The sequence below is a fragment of the Balaenoptera musculus genome, chromosome 4 (assembly GCF_009873245.2).
Source record: "Balaenoptera musculus isolate JJ_BM4_2016_0621 chromosome 4, mBalMus1.pri.v3, whole genome shotgun sequence".
NCBI lineage: Eukaryota > Metazoa > Chordata > Mammalia > Artiodactyla > Balaenopteridae > Balaenoptera > Balaenoptera musculus.
The window spans coordinates 136,513,248-136,533,425 of record NC_045788.1 but is presented as its reverse complement, the minus strand read 5'-3'; the positions used below and the strand labels follow the sequence as shown (position 1 = coordinate 136,533,425).

Here is a 20,178-nt window from a genome sequence, read left to right as displayed (position 1 = left end):
CTCAGTAGTTGAGGCACAAGGGCTTAGTTGCTCCGCGGCATGTGGGATCTTCCCGGACCGGGGCTCGAACCCCTGTCCCCTGCATTGGCAGGTGGATTCTTAACCACTGCACCACCAGGGAAGCCCCTAGCACTATACTTTTCATTTTATTATAATGTTCTTATAACATCAGCTGGGTGCTCTGCAGGCAGTAGAATCCCACAGCTGACCCCTGGCAAAAGCAAAATAAAATAAAACATGGTCAGATTGCCCTTCTGAGTACTGAGTATTCTGGCATCCTCCAGGCTCTAATGCCCAGTTAAAAATCTCATCTCAACAGAGCCAAAAGTTCTAGTACATTCCTTCATACCAAAACACAGACCATTGATAGGAAGGTTCTAGTTTGAGTCAGCTAGAAGTTCCGGTATGTTGGGATCTTAGTTCCCCGACCAGGGATCGAACCCACGCCCCCTGCAGTGGAAGCGTGGAGTCTTAACCACTGGACTGCCAGGGAAGTCCCGGAACTACTTTAATTTTAACTGTACAACAAAGCCTGAACTAAATACATGAAATTCCAAGTCTTATCAGGTGAAGGAGGGAGGTGGGGCAGCCCTTTCTGGAGTCCGCCAAACCCCACTCCTCTATTGGTATTCCTGCAAACACTCTTAAAGCGGTGACTAAGGCCACTCCCGTCCCCAGGAGTTATGACCAGTAGGTGGAATAGGAGCTTCGAGCATGACTCACTGTGCCTCCCCCACTTCAGCAGCAACTGTACTTGGGTCCTCAGCACAACCATGTTCCTAAACGTTTGTCGTATAAGGGAGTTAAGTGACTTGCCCAAGGTCCCATGACTGATTAGTGATAAAATTCGAGACCTGGAAAGTTACTATCCAGGGTCATTTCCACCAGATCTTTTCAGCCACGATTTTAATGGGCTCCCTCGAATCTTTTTTTTTAATTAATTAATTAATTTATTTATTTATTTTTGGCTGTGTTGGGTCTTCGTTTCTGTGCGAGGGCTTTCTCTAGTTGTGGCAGGCGGGGGCCACTCTTCATCGCGGTGCGTGGGCCTCCCACTGTCGCGGCCTCTCTTGTTGCGGAGCACAGGCTCCAGACGCGCAGGCTCAGTAGTTGTGGCTCACGGGCCCAGTTGCTCCGCGGCATGTGGGATCTTCTCAGACCAGGGCTCGAACCCGTGTCCCCTGCATTGGCAGGCAGATTCTCAACCACTGCGCCACCAGGGAAGCCCCCTCGAATCTTTTTATTGCTTGTTGTTCCTTACCAAATACTCAGGTTCCGGGTTTATATACTGTTGATGATTAGAAGGATTCATGTTCAAGTTTTCAGAAAAAGTAGTAAAGCCACTGCTTTTCTTTATGTCGCTAAGTGCCTCTGATTTACGTCGTGGTGTCTTTTTCCCTCAGGTGCACCTGGAACTACCTCCCAGCTCTCCAGTAGTGCAAACACAAGAGGATTTTAACCTGCTCAAATCAAGCAATTTTAGAAGATACGAAGTCCTTAAGGAGATCCTGACGACGCTTGGCCTAAGCTGTGACGCAAAACATGTTCCTGCCTTAACGCCCCTTTACTTGCTGTCGGCAGCTGAGGTGAGTGTGTGCTCGGCTGGGAAGGGGTCCCCTCAGGTGCCCTTCTTCAGAACGGTGACCCTTCCCTCAGTCGTTGCCTTGCAGTGGGTTTCAATTTTGTTTTCTGTTTTGATTTTCCATTTCTATTTTGACTTCAGGTTTTGAAACCGTCTTAAAGTTGTCCAAGTATAACTAGTTTCTTTGGTGTTTTATGTAAGGGAGGGAGAGAAGAACACTGGAGTTTAGAGGGAGTTATGTCTTAAAGTTATGGCCCTTTCCACTTGAGGGGGGAAAAGGTCACTCTTTTATGTGTCAAGAGTGTATTTGGAAACCGCAATTTATTCAGTTGGGATTAAAAGCCTTTGTTTTGATTTGGGCCTTCCCCAGTGAATCTTTGGATGGGGAAATCACAACTTTTGTTTCTTTTGTGCTGAAGTCTGCCATCTTGTGGCAAAAGGGGCTCTGGATTTCAGTTGGTATCTTTTACTTTTGTCTAAAGGGAAAATGTCATGGAGTTGGGAATGTATTCAGGAATTTTCCTGGCCTTTTGTCTGCGTTTGATGCCTGTGGCTGCTACCTGGTTGGGCAGGTTGCCACTTTCTCCAGGTGTGTCTTCTCAATAATCTTTTTGTTTTGCCAAGCTGTCAATTTCTTGTTGATTGTGGCAAATTATTTTGTGGGTCTATCTCTGTTTGTCTCCCCTAAATGGGGAAATTGTGAGTTTAGTGACGTAACTGTATAGTTTCAGCAAATACCTAATAGTCCAGGTGACTCTAAACACCAAACTTCCCTGCTTTGCCTGGAAAAGAACAAATTATACCCTCTATCCGAACCGTTTTAAAAGAGGAGGAATTCTCTTTTGGGTTATTCTCTGTCCCTTGGCAAACTTACTTTTCAGAAGAGACTAGAGCTATGAGTTCTCTGGGTGGGATGTGCTCACTTGGGGAAGACAGATATAGAATCTGAGAGCATTTAGGATTTGGATACCTTACAGAATTATTTTAGAACTAGATGAAATCGTATATATGGAAGTTCTATGTAAATTGTATTATTTAAACCTTAGTGCAGGGACTTCCCTGGTGGTGCAGTGGCTAAGAATCCGCCTGCCAGTGCAGGGGACACGGGTTCAATCCCTGGTCCGGGAATATCCCACATGCCACGAAGCAACTAAGCCCGTGCGCCACAACTACTGAGCCTGCGCTCTGGAGCCCGTGAGCCACAACTACTGAGCCCACGTGCCACAACTACTGAAGCCCGTGCGCCTAGAGCCCGTGCTCTGCAACAGGAGAAGACACTGCAATGAGAAGGCCGCGCACCGCAACGAAGAGTAGCCCCTGCTCGCCGCAACTAGAGAAAGCCAGTGCGCGGCAACAAAGACCCAACACAGCCACAAACAAACAAACAAACAAACAAAAAACCCATTAAACACCTTAGTGCAATTATTATTATTATGTTATTGGTGTTGTTGGGAGATTGAATAAGTTAAAAGTGTATAATGTGCCTAATAAGTGCCTGGTGCCTGGTCTAAAAAGACTAAGTAATGTTTTTATTTTTTTGTAAATTTATTTATCTTATTTTACTTATTTTATCTTTGGCTATGTTGAGTTTTTGTTGCTGCGCGCGGGCTTTTCTCTGGTTGCGGTGAGCGGGGGCTACTCTTCGTTGCCGTGCATGGGCTTCTCCTTGAGGTGGCTTCTCTTGTTGCGGAGCACAGGCTCTAGGCGCACGGGCTTCAGTAGTTGTGGCAGTGGGCTCAGTAGCTGTGGCTCGCGGGCTCTAGAGCGCAGGCTCAGTAGTTGTGGCACATGGGCTTAGTTGCTCCGCGGCATGTGGGATCTTCCTGGACCAGGGCTCAAACCTGTGTCCCCTGCATTGGCAGGCAGATTCTTAACCACTGCGCCACCAGGGAAGCCCTAAGTAATGTTTTTAATTAAAAAAACTTAAAAGTATAGCAATGGATGATTTTTTTTTCACAGTCATTGCATTTTCATTGCACAGTTTTTTGAGCCAGTCTGCCCTCTTCTTTTTCTTCTTTTTTTAAAAATTTATTTGTTTATTTTATTTATTTATTTTTGGCTGCGTTGGGTCTTTGTTGCTGCAAGCAGGCTTTCTCTAGTTGCAGCGAGCGGGGGCTACTCTTCATTGCGGTGCGCAGGCTTCTCATTGCAGTGGCTTCTCTTGCTGCAGAGCACAGGCTCTAGGCACGCGGGCTTCAGTAGTTGTGGCTTGCGGGCTCTAGAGCGCAGGCTCAGTAGTTGTGGCGCACGGGCTTAGTTGCTCCGTGGCATGTGGGATCTTCCCGGACCAGAGCTCGAACCCGTGTCCGCTGCACTGGCAGGCGGATTCTTAACCACTGCGCCACCAGGGAAGCCCTGCCCTCTTCTTAATGGGTGTTCTTGGGGATTAATGGTATGACTTTTGTTTGCACCTTCATCTCAGGCCTCAAAGCTCCACATCATATATCTCTGTTTTATGTGTCGACAGAAGAAGCAACAGCTCTGTTCTGTGATTTATTAAAAAGTATCAAAATAAAGCCAGTCCTCAGAGCTTCAACACTTAAAGAGGACCCATTTATAGACCTCCCGCCTTGGAGGGATGGGGCAGAGCCTTGAGGGTGAGGGTGTCTGGTCCCCACGGGAGGTGGCTGTCACTCTCCTAGACCCTCTCCCTCCCTCCTTTCCTAAGCGTGGAGGGCTAAGGCTGGACCTGTGAGGGGTGCCTGCCTGCTCGGAGGTCAGGGAGCGAGCTAGACCCAGGCTTGCCCCTGGCAGTGCTCCCTGACCTTTCCCGTGAGCTCTTGTGATCATGTTGGTCTTGGGACTTGGGCCTCCTGACTCTTGGACGTCGCAATGGAGAGGAAAGAGTGACCTGCTCTCTTGTTATTGTCCTGTGAGCAGAGGTTTGGAACTCTAGGCTTTTCCATCTTCTTTAGAATGGGCATAACCTGAAATACCTAAGGCTTTGTATTGTGTGTCTGTGTATGTTACAATACACAGTAGATGCTTCATATTTTTGTCCTTCTGGCTCTTTAAACTGCCTGGGGGTGGGAGGATACATTTTCTCCTATTCATTGGTAACCCCCATTCACAAACCATGGGAATGCAAAGCTTCAACAACATTAAAGCAAATATTTATTCTATATACACATACACAAACACTCCACACAGACCCCAAGCCGACCAAGCCCTTTATTATATAAAAACTTTGGAAAAGCGTAATTTTGAGCCATGTTCACTTCTCATTTCGGGCCCTCCACTTGGTCTGGTTGATCTTAGGTATCTATCCTATGGACTACTTTCCCTCCCAACTGCTTCTCTCTGAATTCTGCTTTACTTTGGGAGCCCAAGGAACTGCGTGCGTGAATGAACGTATGATTGTTACATATGTATATCCTTATTTCTTAATGTTTATTAACTCCTCTTAGAAGACCCGGAATCTGCTGTAGAAGGAAATGCGAGAATTCAGGGTTTTAGAGGTGTGTTTTCCGGAGTACAAGTGCTCTGAAGGATTATTGTGCAAGTGCAAAGGTGGCTACTCGCCAACTTTGATGGTCTTTCTGGAGGCAGCTGGGCGGGTCCTCCTCGTCCTTCTGATGCCGAGGTGGAGACATTTCGGAACACCTTCTCGTCATTGTGCTGGTGGCTGAGTGTTATAGATACGGATGACAGATTGGGAATGGAATTGGATCGTACTTTCTATTCTGAGCCTTCTTAATAGATCTCCTTGCTCCCCATGGAATTAAGTTACACGGAGAGGATCCTGGCATCCCATCACCTGTTACATACGGCCCATCTTTAGGTTTCTCACCTGCCTTTTGGATTAGATGCCTGTGCTGGCTGTTTGTTTTCTTTCTTTTTTTTTTTTCTCACATCTTTATTGGAGTATAATTGCAATGTTGTGTTAGTTTCTGCTGTATAACAAAATGAATCAGCTATACATATACATATATCCCCATATCCCCTCCCTCTTGAGTCTCCCTCCCACCCTCCCTATCCCACCCCTCTAGATGGACACAAAGCACCGAGCTGATCTCCCTCTGCTATGCAGCAGCTTCCCACTAGCCATCCATTTTACATTTGGTAGTGTATATATGTCCATGCCACTCTCATTTCATCCCAGCTTCCCCTCCCTTCCCCCCCACCTCGACCCCGTGCCCTCAAGTCCATTCTCTACGTCTGCGTCTTTATTCCTGTCCTGCCCCTAGGTTCTTCAGAACCATTTTTTTTTTAAATTCCATATGTATGCGTTAGCATATGGTATTTGTTTTTCTCTTTCTGACTTACTTCACTCTGTATGACAGATTCTAGGTCCATCCACCTCCCTGGCTCTCTGCTTCTTGCTTCCTGTAAAATACTCTGTGCTCTTGGGGATCAGAGATCTCTCACCACACGGTGTCGCTGCTGAGCCAGGCTGCCTGGTGAGCGGGCAGAACTATATCCTAGAACTATAAAGTAGCTCTTCAGAGATTTGCTTTTTTTTTTCTCTCTACATCAGTTTTGCATAGTATAATTTAGTAATTTTCCATTATATCGGTGGCACTTTTTTTGGGCCTGTAGAAATTATTTCATAGTCACAGTTAATAATATTCATCTTTCATTAAACATTTACTGTGTACTAGGTACTCTTATAGGATGGACTGTGAAAGAACAAAATAAACACACTAGTTATCTAAATAGTTTTAGTGCATACCAGCTGTGTTTATACAGTTTGGTGCCTGGACACTCGCTCTTTATACCAAATAGCACAGAAGATTTATGAGACATCTATGTGCTTCCATATTACAGTGATATAAATGGAAAAAAGATAGCATGTGATCCAAGTAGAAAAAAAAACATTCACCCAAAGTACAGTCAGCCCTTGGCATTTGCTGGAGGTGTGTTTCTGAGACCTTCTTTGACACCCAGGCACCACAGTAGCATGTGATTTTGCTATAAAATCCAGTCACGTGTGACTTCATGAGTGTCACCATGCATGACACCATGGGGAAACAAGGTTCCGCTGAGGTACAGATGCTGGGTGGCCCAGCTGGACTTCTCTGACCGAGGTCTTCCCATTTAATCGAATCTCCCAGGGGCAGGATTGAAATTCAGGCCTCCACAAAATTACGATATGTTGTAAACCATAAAATACATGAGCACAAATACCCCACACGCATATGTCCATAGAAAAAAGACTGGAAGGAAATACAGTATATATGGGGGGTATATTTCAACAAGCTCTGAGTATCTGATTTCTTATCTATTCCACTGCGGTCTGGGTTTCCTTTGGTGAGATTCAGGCTTAAGTTTTAGCAAAATGTCAGCAGTCTATGGTGACACATCAGCCTCATTTACGAAAAGGAGATACTAAAACAGTGACAGTGTTTTTTTTCTAAGCTCTTTTACAAATTCATATTTTATGTATTTTTTTTTTATGACATGAGCTCTCTGAGAAATGTACCTCATCCCTGCAGTTTTCTTCTAAGTGTATTCATCTGGGAGCAAACTGCAGTCACTCTCACAGGAGTCCCCTTTGATGTCAGGAGGCATCACTTTAAACCTTCTGATGCCATGGACAGGTCCATCTGTCTCGTCAAAAGTTGAATGCTAAGTGCATAACTTACACAAGGAAGTGTAACCTTTGTTGATTTGCTTAACCATAAAATCTTGTTGCTATTTTGTAGCAACAAAATAGCATTAAATCTTGTAGACTTAATGGTGATTTTATTAAATTTTCAAAATTTCTTTGTATTTTCCAAATACTCTGTTATGAACATGTATTAATTTTATAATGAGCAAAACCAATTATTAAAAATTAAAAAACAAATTACTGTATGTCATTGGACTTTGAAGGCATCCCATAAATGGTCAAAACTTGAATGTTAAAAGGCAAGGACCCTCTTGTCGATACTGATATTTTATTTAGTATTTGACACCTATATTAATTATTTTAAAAGGGTTGGCTTTGTTAGTAAATGGCTTTACTCTGGCTACGACCATTAGGTTTACTTTTGAGCCCTCAGGTCGGCATGTGTGCGTCTCAGGGCCTCAGCCGTTCATTCGCTCCCGTGGCTGGAAGGTGGTTACTGGTGGTTGTTCCTAATTCTAGCGTCCCCACCCCTGCTTGGATGTAGCACTTTCTTGACTATCGAACTATTTTGAACCGTTTGTCAAAGGAGACCATGTGTGTATGCTGACATCTCCGGGGTGAGCGCTTTCAAACAGATGACTTCCTTTCCGGAGGTGTGACAAGAGCCAGAGACTCAAGAGCCACTCCGGGGCCCCAGGGTCTGTGGAGTGGGATTGCTGGGCGGCCACTACTCCCTCCCATCATCGGTGGTGACCGTAAGTTAGCAAGGATACACCTTCCCTGTGGGGGACACCAGCGTGTTTGTGAGCGACGCTGATTTTATGGAAAAAACACAGTTCTTTCCCTGGCAGAACCTAAAGTCCAGTTGGTCCAGAAACTCACCCTCTTGTTTCCGTTTCTCTGGGCTCTGTTGCTGTTTTTATCTCAGCCAGGGAAATGGCAGAAAGAAGGAGGCTGGGCAGTGGAGTCACAGGCGTTTGTGCCGAGAGGGGCAGCTGGTTGATTTGGACAGGCTGGGACAGAGCCGAGGCCCCTCTCTACCCCACCCGCTGCCAGCGGGTCCCTTTCCACCCCCCGGAGCAGGAGGAGGAGGGGGGGCAGGAGGAGGGGCCGCCGTGCACAGCCCTCCACTGAGGTCGGCAGCGGGGAGGACTTGGCCTGCCCTCTTATCCTGGGGTATCGCCGCTTGGGTCTGGGGAACACGGGGTTCTTTCTGAAGCAGTAAAGCTGGGATTCTTTTGGGCGTTCCTCACAGCTCATAGCTAGTGGCATGGAGGCGACCTGAGCATCCGAAGCCAGCAGGACATAGGCAGGAATCCTGCCAGAGGGTGTGCGGTTCCTTTGCCTCGGGGTCAAGATGGAACTGTAATAAGAAGTGACAACTGGGTTTGTTATTAAAGAAACTGGGCAGAAATCACCATGTTGTGCGTGTGTGTGATTTTGCTGGTGTGGAACTGTGGGGCGGATCGTGTATGCTTAAAAACAAAACCTGGTGCAACATTTCTTTTTTTTTTTTTTTTTTAATTTATTTATCTGTTCACGGCTGTGTTGGGTCTTCGTTTCTGTGCGAGGGCTTTCTCTAGTTGCGGCAAGCGGGGGCCACTCTTCATCGCGGTGCGCGGGCCTCTCACTGTCGCGGCCTCTTTTGTTGCGGAGCACAGGCTCCAGACGCGCAGGCTCAGCAATTGTGGCTCACGGGCCCAGCCGTTCCGCGGCATGTGGGATCTTCCCAGACCAGGGCTCGAACCCGTGTCCCCTGCACTGGCAGGTAGACTCTCAACCACTGCGCCACCAGGGAAGCCCCAACATTTCATTTTGAGTCAACCCCAAATTATTTGTTGTGAATCTTTTCCCTCCCTGCCCAAACAGGTTTTTTGTTTGTTTGTTTCCAGGGAGGTTTTTTTTTTTTAATTTAATTTAATTTTATTTGTTTTTTTTTATATAGCAGGTTCTTATTAGAACGCGGGGGTGGTGGTGGTGGTGGTGGGATGAACTGGGAGATTGGGATTGACATGTATACACTAATATGTATAAAATAGATAACTAACCAAACAGGTATTGTTGATAAGGATAGTTTTGATATTTGCAAATGTGTGGAAAACTGTATTATCCCTTCCACCTAGGGAATTACTTTTTCGATGTTTGTTGCTTTATGAAGAAACTCAGACGAAGTCATACCACATGATACTTACCCCTCCTTCTCTAGCCGACCACTTCATTTAGCAAACATCCAAGCGCCTGCTAAGTGTGAGACCTTGCTGTGGAAGTTTCTGGAAAACAAGAGACGATTTCTCATCTTGCTCACATGCTTTATAGTTAACCAAGGGCCTTCCCAGGTGTTAGGATCTCATCTGAGTCTCAAGTGGTCCTGCTAGTGGGGGGAGGGTAGGGAGGGGGTCCTTGCCCCTCAGAGGAGCAAACTGGATTGTGGAGCAGTGAAGGGTCTCATGTATTTTTCTGAGTTAATTAGCCTTCTCCAATTAAGAAAAAAAATCTTTGCTTTCCTTTGTTTTAGCATAGTTATTTGGCACGGAATCTTCCCTCCCTCCACCTTTTATCCTAGTTCTGAATCTTGAATGTACAGCAAGGCGGAAACTCCTAGTGTTCCTTTAGAATACAGCTTAAAAAATAGTTTTTAGAGATTCAAATTAGAGAGAAACCCAGAATTCCAGGTGTGCCCTGAATAGCTTTTTTTTGTTTGTTTTTAATTTTATTTATTTATTTATTTATTTTTGGCTGTGTTGGGTCTTCACTTCTGTGCAAGGGCTTTCTCCAGTTGCGGCAAGTGGGGGCCACTCTTCATCGCGGTGCGCGGGCCTCTCACTATCGCGGCCTCTCTTGTTGTGGAGCACAGGCTCCAGACGTGCAGGCTCAGCAATTGTGGCTCATGGGCCCAGTTGCTCCGCGGCACGTGGGATCCTCCCAAACCAGGGCCTGAACCCGCGTCCCCTGCATTGGCAGGCAGATTCCCAACCACTGCGCCACCAGGGAAGCCCCTGAATAGCTTTTGACTTGTGGCTGATATGGCGTCGGGGGCGGCTGTTTTACAATACGCACCAGCTAAAGGGCAGATGGCAGATTAAAGCAAACATTTAAAAGCTTTTATAGCTATGAAGGCTTTTAAGGGTCTTTCATATACCTCTTTCTCTCCTTTCTTTCTTCCTTTGCCCTTCACCTAAACCAGAAATTTTTGCTTCATTTTAACCGACTTCCTGTTATCAAACATAATACCTATGGCAAAGGTGACATGATGAGTTTGATGTTGAAATGCAAAAGAAATAATACTTGGGATGTTTTCCTTTGCTGCCTTCATTTTATTCTGTGTTTTTTTTTTTTTTTGTGGGTGGGGAGAGGCTTTTCAGCTACTGTACGTGCTGTATTTTTACTTGAATATTGGTTGCACAAGAAAGTTTCAAAGTGGCTCTGGGGTGAATGCTTCTGGCTACAATCAAGGCAGAGACTGATAATGCACCGGGGGGGGGGGGGAAATGCAGACAGATACAACCTTGGTTGCTCTCTGCTTTTAGTTGGTGTTGTCACGGTTTGGGTTTTCTCTGTGTTGCAGCTCTTGCTGGCTGGCCTGGGGAGGGGGTACTGCCTTGGAGGGAGCATCTTCTCTGCAGTTTCCTTCTGGGGATAGGAAGTACCCTGTTGAGAGAGGGTGGTTTTATTTCCTCAGACTATTTATATCCACTGCTTATGCAGTCACAGATTTGTGGATGGGAAACAGGCTCTTTTGGAATAAAAAATCCTCCCGGACCAAATGCTTTTTGTCTTCTATACCAGCTCCCTAATAGCTGCCATGTGTGAGGGGGTATGGATTATGGCGTTACCTCCTGGGGAAGTCGATTGAAGCTGTCTCTAGGAAGGCTGGCAACATTCTTTAGAACAGATTTTGGTCTCCCAGGTCTAAAAAATACATCCCAGGGAATAAGCCCACACTGGTACCGGGTTTGGGGGCACAATCAAAGGCCCCTTGTGATCAGGTTCGGAGCCAAGGCCATGATGAAATGGGCACAGTGGTGAGGCGGCCCGTGGTCACAGCAGAGCCATCGGTTCGTGGCTCTCCCGGCTGCCGAGCTGGCAGTCAGTGCAGGAATGTGGGGTTCTGAGGCCTGAATCCTGTTTGATAAGTGTTCTAGTTCAGTTTTCTGGGAGGTGAATTATAGCCAGGGAACTCGTTTTGTTTCCGTTCATGCTAATAATCTGAGAATGTTGCTCCGAGGGTTGTGCAGTCTTGAGAAAATGTTTATAATATTTCAGGATTTCAAAACCGACATGCAGTTTGTGGACCCAAATGGTGTTTAATCCTCCGTCTCCCCTGCCTGAGCGGGAAGGGTTCAGCGTCGTGGTGTTCCTGTGTCAGATCTCAGCAGGGAGGCTGGGTCAGTACAGGGCGACCTTTCTTTGGCCAAGCTGGCAACAGGAAAGCTCGGCCAAGGTTAGTGTGTCTGTCCATCAGTCACTTTCTCTTGGAGGTAAGGAGGGAATGCTGATCACTTACTTGGCTGTGGTCCTGTTTCGGCCCCTCAGTGGCTGCCTGTGAGTAGGTGCGTCTTTCCAGGCACTGCTGTGTCACCCACAGCTTTCTAGGTCTTGTATGTTTCTAAGACATTCAGTTCTGCATGATCCCTCTGCTTGCTTTGTCAGTATTTTTCTTTCCTAAAGTGTTTTCAGGCTTTGTTTTATTAATAATATATTGAATAATATAATCATTGGAAGAAATAATGGCATGTAGACTATAATTTTGTTCTTATTAATTGTTGGAGATACTATCCCTCATAGAGAATTCTAGAGATCAAACCCCATTAGATCAATTGAGGAACATGGCTTTAAATGAAAATAATTTAGTCATTAGAATATTTGTTTTAACTGATTTTCTAGTGGCATTCAAGTCTTTACAATTTTAAGCGTAGTGAATTACTTTCACTGAAACTTTAAGAGAAAACACTATAAGATTGCTGAATTAGGACCTTCCTTGATGGAGAGGTGTTTTGCCCATTTAACCACAAGGATGAGAGAAGACTTAGGTTATAATACATAGACATTTCTGCTGAAAATGAAATGTACTTTCCCATTGACACATGGAGATTTACAACATCATTTTGTTGTGTCTCCTGTGTGTATGTCCAAGTGTGGAGAGGTAGGGGTTATGGGCAAAGAGAAGGATTGTGTTGGTCAGCTCCTGCATCTCCAAGATTTGAATTCGGATTCGCAATAGAATCTCTTTCAAAGGAGGAGTGCCATCCACCATCACCAGTCAGCAGGATTGCCCAGTTCTGAACGGACACATTGCCAGGCCATTAGTCAGTATCACTTACCACGAGTCTTTCCTGAGCTGAACTGTAAAAACTGTTAGTTTAAATCTACTTGACTTCTGCAGCCAAAGTAAAAGTTTGAAAAATTAAAATTAAAAGTGAATTTTCTTCTAAGAATACTTGTAAAGGTTTGCTTTTCTTTGCCATAGGAAAGTATTTGATAATTTGTTTTCTGGTCTTTGAGGAAAAATGAATCCTGCATACAGCAGGTACTAGGGAGTAACTGAATGATGGCACCACTAATGCCCCTTCCTGTTTTTAATCTCAGTAAATAAGGAAATACATCTTTTAAAAGAAAACATCAAATTGTGGTTTCATACATTTAAAAATGATGGTTCATTTTTGTGGAGGGGGTGGGGTGGTGAGTGGGGAATGTCCAGGCTCTCTCTGCCCAGAATTGCCTAGATTATTACTCTAGATTGTTACCTTCCAGAGACAACTTTGAGATATGCGATGATTTAAGTTTTTCTGTGGCTTTTCAGCCCGTAAAATGCTTTAAATGTCAAAGGTCCGTACTTTTGAAGAGTCTCCTCTTTGTGTGTATTTTCCCTTCGTGGTGATGGGATTAGGTCTGGTGTCTCAGAATGGCCAAGTGAGTTTGTCACAGAAGATGGCTTTTTAAAGGACACTGAATTCTCATCACCAAACCCCCTCTATTCTGTCTGGGGAGGGTAGATGAAATGACCTTTCACATCCTTTCCAGGGCTCTGTAGTGTTTATGCTGGTCCCAGCGAAGCAATTGGATGTGAAAAAAAAAATTTTTTTTTTAAACTTTTAAAGCAGTTCCTTTGAATGCATTCTTTTGTAAGAATTTGTGATTAATACCATTTCATCTTTATACTGGAACAATTTGAAGTCATTGATAGATACTTTTTCATAGTTAATTTAAGTATAGTGAAAGAATGTTTTGCCTTCTGCTTTATTTTATACATTTGAGACTCTCAAATTAATTTTCCTGTGAGTTTAAGAATTAACAATGCAATATATAGGAGCCTCAAATTTACAAACAAGTGGTGTTTTCAAAGTCTGTGTGCTAAATTGGCTGTTTTCAAAACATGGTCCCCGTTATTTATGTCAGTTGGGTTTTCTTACTAGTTCATATATGTCCTTATACTCCATAATGCAGTTAAACTGTGGAATGCCATCTTGTGGTACCCTTTTGGTCAGATTCTGGCTTGGTGGGTCATGAACTCAGTGGGGACACACTGAACATCTCTTTCTATTTCTCCAGTGTCAACTCAGAATTTAACAGCTTTATTTCAGGCATTGCTCGAAAGCAGCCATGCTGGAGACCTAGTAATACTGTGGTGTATATGTATCCTTATGGAGAATTAATGAATTTGCACTGGTAGGTTAATACTTTCCTTATATTTAAGAAAACATTTTTTCTTTCGTAGCAACTGTTGAACCGTGCATACAAGTAAAAGAAAATATTTTGTGGAAAATTTCAAATATACAAAAGTAAACAAAATAATGTAATGAACCCCATATGTATTCATCAGTCTGCTTCACAGTTTTCCATTCTGGTCAATCTCATTTTATCTGTTCCTACCCATGCCTCCTCCTGTATTATTTTGAAGCAAATCCTAGATCAGATCTCTCATCTGTAAATATTTCAGTATGTGTCTCTGAGATAAGAACTCTGTTTAAAAATATAAGCAGTGGGATTTCACTGTCACACCTAAAATAAAACAATTTCCTTCATATAATCTCTTAGTCAGTGTTCCAGTTATTAAATAGACATTTAAAGATGCGTTATATTATTCATGCATTGTGTATAAGCCTGTTGGTTCTTTTACAAAACAAATGCAAAAAGGAAGCAACTAGATATAAACTGTTGTAACTTTTTTGGGGAAGTGATCTGTAAAGTTGATTTCTGTATGTTTTGAAGGCCATATTTTAGCTCCTGTTCTGAAAAGAGCGGCAAATAACCGTTTGTAATAACATGCAAAACAGCCCTTATGAGATACGAGAGTTTGATGCCCTTTCAGAACTAAACCTGAGTTTCTTGCCCTGTCTTTTCTGTGAAGTCCCGGGTTTCTTTAGCAGGGACGGTATTGATTTTTGCTCGTATGCTTTCGGTTCGGGTTGATGTTTAGCCTTTGACCCAGCCACTTTCTTACAATAAACAGTTTGTTGATGAGAGCAGCTGCCCAGCAGATTGTTTCCAGATTGTTCTCTCCTGGCTGAGGACGGAGTGCACCTTACGAAAAAGTCGGCTTGAAGCTTGCGGCTTCTACTTCCTATGGCTGTCTGCCTTTGAAGCCAACTGTCAGCCTCTGAACATTCTTCTATTTATAGCCAGTGAGGTGGTGTGAATCTGTGGCACTGGAAGTCAGGCTTCACTTACTATCTTGACTATTTTATTCCCTGAATGAATATAGCAGCCTCTTCTAGAAGTTTCTGCCATATGAGCAATTCCTGATATTACAGTAGGAATTCCCAGCATTGGGTATGTGGAAATGAGTGTACTGAGTGGTGCTGTGTAGGGGAGTAGACAGAACACACTTTATGTTGTGTAGGAATCCATGCTCCTTGAATATTTAAAGATTTTCTGCATAATTAAGGAATGAGGTAACTTTCAAACCAAGGTAAGTCTTATCTGCCTCATGTTATTATCTTGCCCTTTTAAAATAAATTTTCATATTTATCCTTTCAAAAGACTACTCCTTTTTGTTGTTGTTGTTATTTTTTTTTTTTTTAAATTATTTATTTATTTATCTATTTATTTTTGGCTGAGTTGGGTCTTTGTTTCTGTGCGAGGGCTTTCTCTAGTTGCGGCGAGCAGGGGCCACTCTTCATCGCGGTGCACGGGCCTCTCACTATCGCGGCCTCTCTTGTTGCGGAGCACAGGCTCCAGACGTGCAGGCTCAGTAGTTGTGGCTCACGGGCCCAGTTGCTCCGTGGCATGTGGGATCTTCCCAGACCAGGGCTCGAACCCGTGTCCCTTGCATTGGCAGGCAGATTCTCAACCACTGTGCCACCAGGGAAGCCCTGTTGTTATTCTTAATGCAAGTGACGGGTACCCTAATGATTTGGCAATTTATGTGACTCAAAGGCGCACCTTAGTTTGGATTTTTGCTGCTTCCCTAATCACCGCCCAGTTGTTACCTAGAATGGCCTGTCTGCTTGCAGCAACCTTCATTAAGGCAAGGTCGGAACTTTCGGCATCAGAGCCAACACTTTTTACTCAACTGGCCACCAGGGGCTGCTGTCAGAATGGCGCGGCTGAGCTCACCTCCCTAGAGGCAAGTTTACTTTTTCTACAACCAGTAAATTTTGTTAAGCTACCAATCCTGGTTTCAAAACTCAGGTCTCACTGCACAGCCTCCAGTTACCAAGCATGCTTACGGCTGTATCCCTTCCAGCCAGCTATTACGTAGAACCTGGACCCGATTCAAGACCTAAGATTAAGATTTGTGTGTTTTTCATTCAGTGCCAATAAGCTGTTATTAATACACTGATTCCACGTATACTGAAAAACTCCATGAAACGCACTGGGGTTTGTGCTCAGGAAAGAACGTCCTGCGTTTGGACTGTTCAAGATCAGGGCCTCTGGAGGCATGGCCTGTGACAATTAAAATCGGGTTTTTGAGGGAGGTGTTTCTTGCCTGAAGTGACCTTCGCTACCCTAGTGCAGGCAGCATGAAGGGTTGTGCTGATTCAGCTAAGATTGTGAATGCTAGAAGGTATTCTTGGTAGTCATTTGGTTTTTCTTTTCTTTTTTTAAACAAAGGCTGCATCTTGATGATTCCAGGATTAACAGCAGAACAAATATATCCAGTGAATGTTGGAGCTGGCAGAGGCCTTAGAGAGCGTCTGGAGCAAATCCCTTCGTTTCTCCTCAACTTTTATGAAAAAAATTAAAACCTAAGAAAGGGTGAAAGAATAGCACACAACCCCCATGTAGCCTTCACCTGGATTCACCACTGGTTAACGTTTTACCACAATTTGATAAAGAGGTTTGGTTTTTTTCAAAAGACGTGTATGCTACTGTCTTAAGTAAAACACAAAGCACAGAACTTATTGTAAGTTATTTATGAGAGTATGAGTCTTCCACATTTTTGTTTCTAGGAGTTGGCAAAAGAGTGGCACTAGTTTCCACTTGGCCCTGGGCTCATTTTCTTTATTTGAAGTAAAACCAGTAGCCTACTGGTTTGTAATGGTTCTGGATAGCTGGTTGTCACCCTACTGGGCTGTGGGCACATCCCATCTTCACATGGGCCAGCATGTATAAAATTCTTAGAATATATCTTAAAAGTCCTAAATTTTAGAACATAAAACATCTTAGAGCCACATGCTATGAGACAACTAGTTGATCTTTATGTCCAACAAAGGAATTCTACCAACCCTGATCTAGGAAAATTCCACTGATGACCATGTTATGTATATAGGATTTACAATTTTTCTTTCAGTTTTCCAACCCAAGTATTGTGACTTGGAACCTTAGATCTGATCGATTACTTTTATATGAAGGTTAAAAAAAAATTTTTTTTTTTTTTTGGTAAAATAGTGTAACAAATGCTGTTGTATTATGTGAATATCTGCCCTACCCCATTAAACTGTAATACAAGATCATCTGAAGGCAAGGAACATATGTTGTTAATCTTTGTATCCCTTTTCCAGTATTTTGCCTATAGTAGGCGTTTAGTAAGTGTGTTTTGTTCGAAAACTTAAAAACATTTTTTTGGCGTTTCCACTAAAGTATTGTGAAACGCTTCCTCCATTCCTCTGTCTGGGAGACCCGAGGGGCCTCAGGGGACAGGCCAGTAGTAAACAGCCCACCGGGCTTTCGACTGGCTGCCCGGTCCAATCTAGCTGTCACCCTTTATCTAGCTGTCACCTTTAGAACGGGGGTTTTGTAAACATGTTAAACATTTTAAAAGAATCAGCTTGTTGATGTACCCAAGGAAAGTGACAAGATGGAGCTTCAGAAAAAAGTTGGAATAGTTTTGCGGATCTGCCCTCTCCTTGTAGGACAGGTTAAGGGGGACACCTTCACTTTCTCTAGACTACTGGAAAGCTTTCTGCCTTCCCTGAATCCTCCTCGTACTGGCCACCTCTCTCTTTGCAGGTAACATGTATATCTTAATTTTGGAATCCTAGAGATGACGTTACAGTTTTAACTGAGCATTTTAGCATTTGGGATGAAGCACCGAATCTTGAATGTTAAGCTGAAAGGGGAATTTGCAGTTTTCTCGTTTTTTTTTAAATTATTATTTTTTTAATTAATTTATTTTTGGCTGTGTTGGGTCTTTGTTGCTTTGCGCGGGCTTTCTCTAGTTTGTGGCGAGCGGGGGCTACTCTTCGTTGCAGTGCACGGGCTTCTCACTGCAATGGCTTCTCTTGTTGTGGAGCACGGGCTGTAGGAGCACGGGGCTTCAGTAGTTGTGGCACATGGGCTCAGTAGCTGTGGCTCGTGGGTTCTAGAGCACAGACTCTGTAGTTGTGGTGCCCGCGCTTAGCTGCTCCGTGGCATGTGGGATCTTTCCTGGACCCGGGCTCGAACCCATGTCCCCTGCATTGGCAGGCGGGATTCTTAACCACTGCGCCACCAGGAAAGTCCAATTTCTCCTTTTTAAAAATGAGGAACAGGCAGGGCCTCCCAGCTAGTCGGGAGCAGAGCTGTTGACCAGATTCTGTGCTGGCGTTCTCCTGTCCCCACGCTCCAGAGAGGTCAAGGCCAGGCTGCGGATGACACAGGCACTTACTTTAGGATGGGTGGGCATCTTGAAGACAAAAAGCTGAGCTCTCCAGGCCTGGCTGCTCGCTCAGCATGGCGGACGGTCACATCTGTGCGTGCGCATGCGTGCGTGCGTGCGTGCGTACGCTTGCGTGCCTGCGTGAGTGTGCGCCAGCCAGGACGTGCCCCCTCAGGGCGAGGCGCACCGCGGCTGCCCTGCAAGCGTTCCTACTCGCGCGCCGGGCTCACACCCAGCGCTTTCTTGGCTTTGCAGCCTACGCTCCCCGCTCTGGCAGGAGCCTGTTGTTGTGGGCTTCGACAAATGGCGGGCGTTTTACACGGGCAGGCTTAATGAAGGCCCTGGAGACTTCTACGGATGTTGAACCCAAACCCAACAGGCCCCGACGGTGTAAGTTTAGCGCCTCTCGAGTAGGAGCGGTGGTTGAGCTCCGAACCGGAATGCCTCCCTTTCTTTTAGAGCCGGCCACGGCTTGTACTTTTGGTCTCCGCCCTTGCAGAATGGATTTCATCTCTAAATGAAGCCCATTTGGCCCAGCGGAGGTGTGATGCCTATAAAACCAGCCTTGTTAGAATGACTTATTCATACCCTCTGTTTTACGGGTCCAACCCAGCCTTTTGTGGTCTTCGCTAGTTGGCAGGTAACAAAAAATGCAGTAAATCGTGGCTTTTCAAAGCCCGAGCCTGAGGGAAACCTTTACATAATAAAAGGAGTACAGTTTTAACAGACATTTATTGAATACCTATTGTTGTCCCAGGCATTGGGACTGGAAATGACTGACAAGTTCAGCTGGGGGGTGGGCGGGGAACCTCCCATTCCTGGGGTTCAGATATCCGATGCCCTTTGTCGTAAATCCTTTGGAGTTGCGGAGTTACCATCCAAGTTTGCTCTGATCACTATGAAAGATCAGGGTGTGTGGAAGTTCATCTTGTTGCTGGGCCCAGGTTGTGCCCAGGGCAGAGATGTGAGAGGCAGTCCCATCAGAGCGGGACCCCCCACTTCCCCTTGTGTTCCTCTCTGAGCAGTTGTGTCGGGCACTGTCCACTTACCCTGTGCCCTTGTTCTCTGCCCCTTCCCAGGCTCTGGTTTGCGCTGGGCAGGAGATGAGAGAGGCGGACGAATTTCCTCTCCGCCCCTCTCTGCTTACAGCCCCTGTGGGTAGCTCCTGTCCTCTTGCCCCTCCAGGCTTGTTGCTGGTCCAGGTGCTTCCCCCATCCTTGGTCTTTAATTCTCTTAACTCTGCTCACAGTTCCTTAAGTAGCCCTTCCATTGAACTCCTTGAATATGCCATCTCTTTCCGGCTGAAAACCGAGAGAGGTGAACGGTAACTCCACTAAATGATAAAAAATCCGCTTATTTGTGAAAAATGTCTTTGTCTGGGCTTGCCTAAGTAGCACCACAGTTGACGGTAGTAGACCCAAGCTTCAGATTTAAGTTTCTCTTACCAAAGTTGAGAAACTTTGCCCACTACCTCTCTTCCTCCCAGCCCCACCCCAGCTCCGAGCGCGTGCATCTATTTTATCACTATTTCATAGTTGCATATTATATATTGAGTTTTATATCTTTCTTTGTGTTGCCTTAGGCATCTTGATACCAGTAAACTGGCTTTTCCTATGTTGCTTCATTTTGGGTTAGCTCCTCTTGCTGAGGACTGTGGGATAGGAATTAGAGCAAGGATTTGGGACCCAGACAGATTTGGTTTCGTGGGTTCAAATTCCAGCTCTGCAACTTACTGTCTGTGTGGTTTGGGCATCATTAACGCTGTCTTGTTGTGTTTCTTCTTCTGTAGATGGTGGTGTAGTTCTGTGGAATTGCTGTGTGAGGGATGGGGTCCTGGTCTAAAGCACGAGTGTTCCACATGGAGTGAGTGTGCAATAAATGGTAGCTTTCATACCGTGGATGTAGCCTAGTGCCTGATGGAAAACAGAACTTAAATCATTTAAAAGAGACATTGCCAGCTATTTGTCCGTCTAGGTGGAAAGTCACTTGGGGAAAGTCTTGTTGTGAGAAGTCACCTTAGTGGCT

General features: G+C 44.9%; 1 protein-coding gene across 2 annotated transcripts in view; it reads left to right on the top strand.

The window, feature by feature from the left end:
- The window catches only part of HLCS (holocarboxylase synthetase), a 194,808-nt gene that overhangs the window by 23,151 nt on the left and 151,479 nt on the right, over positions 1–20,178 (top strand). For both annotated transcript variants that reach the window (XM_036850593.1, XM_036850594.1), the window contains exon 5: positions 1,404–1,586. In XM_036850593.1, coding sequence (XP_036706488.1) covers positions 1,404–1,586 — 183 coding nt within the window. The remainder of the gene's footprint in view (positions 1–1,403; positions 1,587–20,178) is intronic.